Source organism: Octopus bimaculoides, unplaced genomic scaffold (assembly GCF_001194135.2).
Source record: "Octopus bimaculoides isolate UCB-OBI-ISO-001 unplaced genomic scaffold, ASM119413v2 Scaffold_58597, whole genome shotgun sequence".
Classification (NCBI taxonomy): Eukaryota; Metazoa; Mollusca; class Cephalopoda; order Octopoda; family Octopodidae; genus Octopus; species Octopus bimaculoides.
Window position 1 is genome coordinate 23638 of NW_026392236.1, and position 3601 is coordinate 27238.

The window sequence follows — 3601 nt, forward strand, 5'->3', positions numbered from 1 at the left end:
ATCAACAAGAAGCAGATGTAAAGAATATGGCATCTATTTCATTACCAAGGAGTTTATTAAAACATCTGAAAGACGAAGAAAGGGCATGCATTTCACGAATAACCTTTTTCTCCATGCGGGACGATAAGCTATACAGGGTATGGAACACAAACGGAAATTTTTCATCATCTTGTTGAGAAGAGAATGTTTGAATTCATTGATACTATTTTTGATAATGGTAGAAACAATACTAATATAACACAACTGCCAATGTTTACGTGTGTGTACACATCTATATATGAGAGTATGTGTGTCTGAACAATTTATTATGCATATAGAAACTCATAAGAGAACTTGTTTTGAGTTTCGGATAGACTTCTCTTAAGGAACTTAGTATAGTAAAAACAGAAATAACATGATCAAATCATGAGACACTGATGTTCCAATTTGATTGTACCGCTACAGAGTGACGAATACCCCAGACATCCTGACTTAATTCAGAATCTTTGTCCAAGTGTAAAAACCAAAAGACGTTTGATGATCTCTGTAGAAGTTGACCGGGGACAAATGGAATCATTCTATGCTTTTGAAGCAACGTTAAATTAAAGTAACGACGTGAAGAACATTTATAAATTAAATACAAATATAAAAAAAAATAGCAGGTCTATGATATGTTATACCAAATCACATTTACAGGAAATTTCTGTGAGAAACACATGACATACCATCTCTCTTTCTCCCTCCCCCTCTCTCTCTCTCTCTCTCTTTCTTTCTTTCTATATTTCTTTCTTTCTTTCTTTCTTTCTTCCTCTCTCGCATACACATACACACACATGCACATACACATGCACATGTATAATATCGTCATTATTTTAAGGACCATTTCCCGTGCGTGCATGGGGCAGACAGAATTCTTGAATGGCCAGATGTCGTTCCGGACACCAAACCTCACCTATTTCAAACAAGTCAATCCTCTCCCGTGGCAGAAGAGGTCTTCAAGAAAAAAAGAACCCCGCATTTTTGACGGTGATGCATTCTTTTCTTGTTTTTGTCACTGGACTGCGACCATGCTGGAGCACCACGTTGAATAATTTACTTAAACGAATTGACCGCGGCACTTATACTTTTCTAGCGTGGTACATATTCTAGCTAATGCTTTTGCCGAACCGCTAGGTTAACGGAATGTAAACAAACTAACACAGGCTGTCAAGCGCTGCTGAGGTCAAAGACAAACACATATACAATTGCAAACATAAAAATACATACACACATGCGTATATGCATGTGTGTATGTATTGTGTGAGCGCGTGTGTGCGTACAAGACAGTTTTCGTTCAGTTTCCATTCATCAAATCGATTCTCAATGACTCCTGTGCCACCACCATCACTTCAACCTTCTTGATCCACTTCTCTCTCTCTCTCTCTTTCTCATCTCCCCCACACTCCATAGTGACATTAGCTATTAGCCACACCACCTTTGTTCATCACTTAATTAATCAACCTCCTGCCTCATCTTTACCACCTGTCACTCTCTTTACACTTTTTTTACCCATGGGTTTCTTTCCACGTGTTCCACGTCTGGATACCCTCATATACTTACCTTCTTCTACCTTTATGATGCATCTAGACACCTCTATATCTTACTTTTACTTACAGCTACCTACACACATACAATGCGTGGTAGTCCTGCATCTCCTCTCTTAGACACCTGTGCTTGTCCCTTCATCATAGTTTAAACTTCAGAAACTGGCATAATGCCACCCCCATTTTCTCAAATATACTTCCTCACTGCCAAGGGGGATTTTCTTTCCTTTTCTTTGTTTTACAAGTTACTTGGTAACCTTACTTGGGCTGGTAATACGGAAATAGAACTTAGTCCACGTTGTAAAGTGGTTGGCATTAGGAAGGTCATTCAGCTGTGGAAACCACTGTCAAAGCCGACATTATAGACCGATGCACTCCTGGGGCTTGTGGAATCCTTTCCGAGCATCCAACTCATGCCATCATGGAAAACATGCTAAATAATGATCAACATGAAGATGATAATAACTCTTATATATATACATTTTCGTACACATATATACAGATATATATATTCTTATGGTATATCCTTACACGTATTGTTGAGAAACTCAAAACTGTGTGGTCTTGGGTCCAATATAATTGCACGGCATATTGAGCAAGTTTCTTTTAGTATAACCCCAAGCATACCGAATCCCTGTGAGTGGATATGGTAGACGGAAGCTGGACAAAGCCCTTAGTATCAAAATACCAACATCACGACTGCTGCTCATTACTCTGTGAACACTGTAAAGGCTGTGGCATGGACAGCAGCAACGGACACTGCAAAGAAGTGACCAGCAGGAAGGGATACACTAAGCATTCTGTCTGCGTCCAAATGCCGAAAATGCATCTCCCATCTTTGAACAGGACCTTAGGCACGATTCAGACGGCTACTGACTGGTGAGGTTTGCTACTGAATGGCCATATGTTTGACAACTGCGTATGGCCACTTGCCATACCTCCGGAAAGAGTCAGAAGTGGATGTTGGAGAATTTCTACAAGTTCACCAACCCCAGTTTCTGATCTCCTAATCACCCCGATTGCAATTCGATGGATCATTATGTGTAGGGCGTATTGAGAAAGACATCAACCTGTCTGCCTGTAACAGAAAGGAGGTTTTCATAAACATTTCCAGGAACCCTGTGAGAAGCGCATGCGCCAGGTTCCAGAGCTATCTCGAGGCCATGGTAGAAGTTGAGGGTGGCTAGTTTGAGTCGACAGTTTCCTGCCAGCAATAACCTGGTGGATATTTTTTGGAGGTTTTAAGAATATTTTTGTTTTTGGATAAGATCTAGTGTTTTCTTTCTTTTTATGCTAATTATCAGATTCAACCCGAACACCATGTATAGACTTTATTTTGTATTTAGTTTACCAGATTTTTAATGTGAATTCGAGTGCTGAAACAAATTTTGTTGTGCCTCCGGAGAGTCATCAGACACACACGCACACACATACACGCAAGCACACACACATACACACGAAAGCAAAAACTGAAAACTTTAGTGTATTTTTAATTCCATGTTACAATACCCTGACCACTTGGCTATGCGTTCACACTACATGCTTACAAACAGTCAGACACAAAGACACACATTCACACACACATACAAAACATATACACAAGCACATACACGCACTGGCGCTCGCGCGCGCACACTCACGCGTGCTCATATATACACCAATACTCACAAGCGGATTACAGAACAATTTATCAACCGAAGTCTGTGTTAGAAATTTATTTACTCAAGGTGCTGAGCAGTGAGTTTGAACACAGGATTCGTTGATTACCAAGAGGATTTCTTAAATACTGGCAGCCCTTATGTAAAAAAAATTCGATGTAAAACAAATATTGTGTCCCTTAGAACGAGTACAACTGTCAATGGACATGGGATATTTTTTGTAGTATATATTGTTTCTACTCTAGGCACAAGGCCCGGTATTTTGGGAGAGGGAGCAGTCGATTAAATCTACCTCAGTACGCAACTGGTACTTAATTTATCGACCCCGAAATGATTAAAGGCAAGGTCGACCTCGGCGGCATTTGAACTCAGAATGTATAG

At 40.0% G+C, this 3601-nt stretch overlaps 1 protein-coding gene across 1 annotated transcript in view; it reads left to right on the forward strand.

Annotated features, from left to right (window-relative positions):
• Window positions 1-6: 6 nt before the first annotated feature.
• Window positions 7-3601, forward strand: part of LOC106876433 (adhesion G protein-coupled receptor G3) — a gene marked incomplete at its 3' end in the record, with an annotated part of 5911 nt that continues 2316 nt past the window's right edge. Inside the window, exon 1 of the mRNA XM_014924976.1 lies at window positions 7-137. Coding sequence (XP_014780462.1) covers window positions 27-137 — 111 coding nt within the window. The remainder of the gene's footprint in view (window positions 138-3601) is intronic.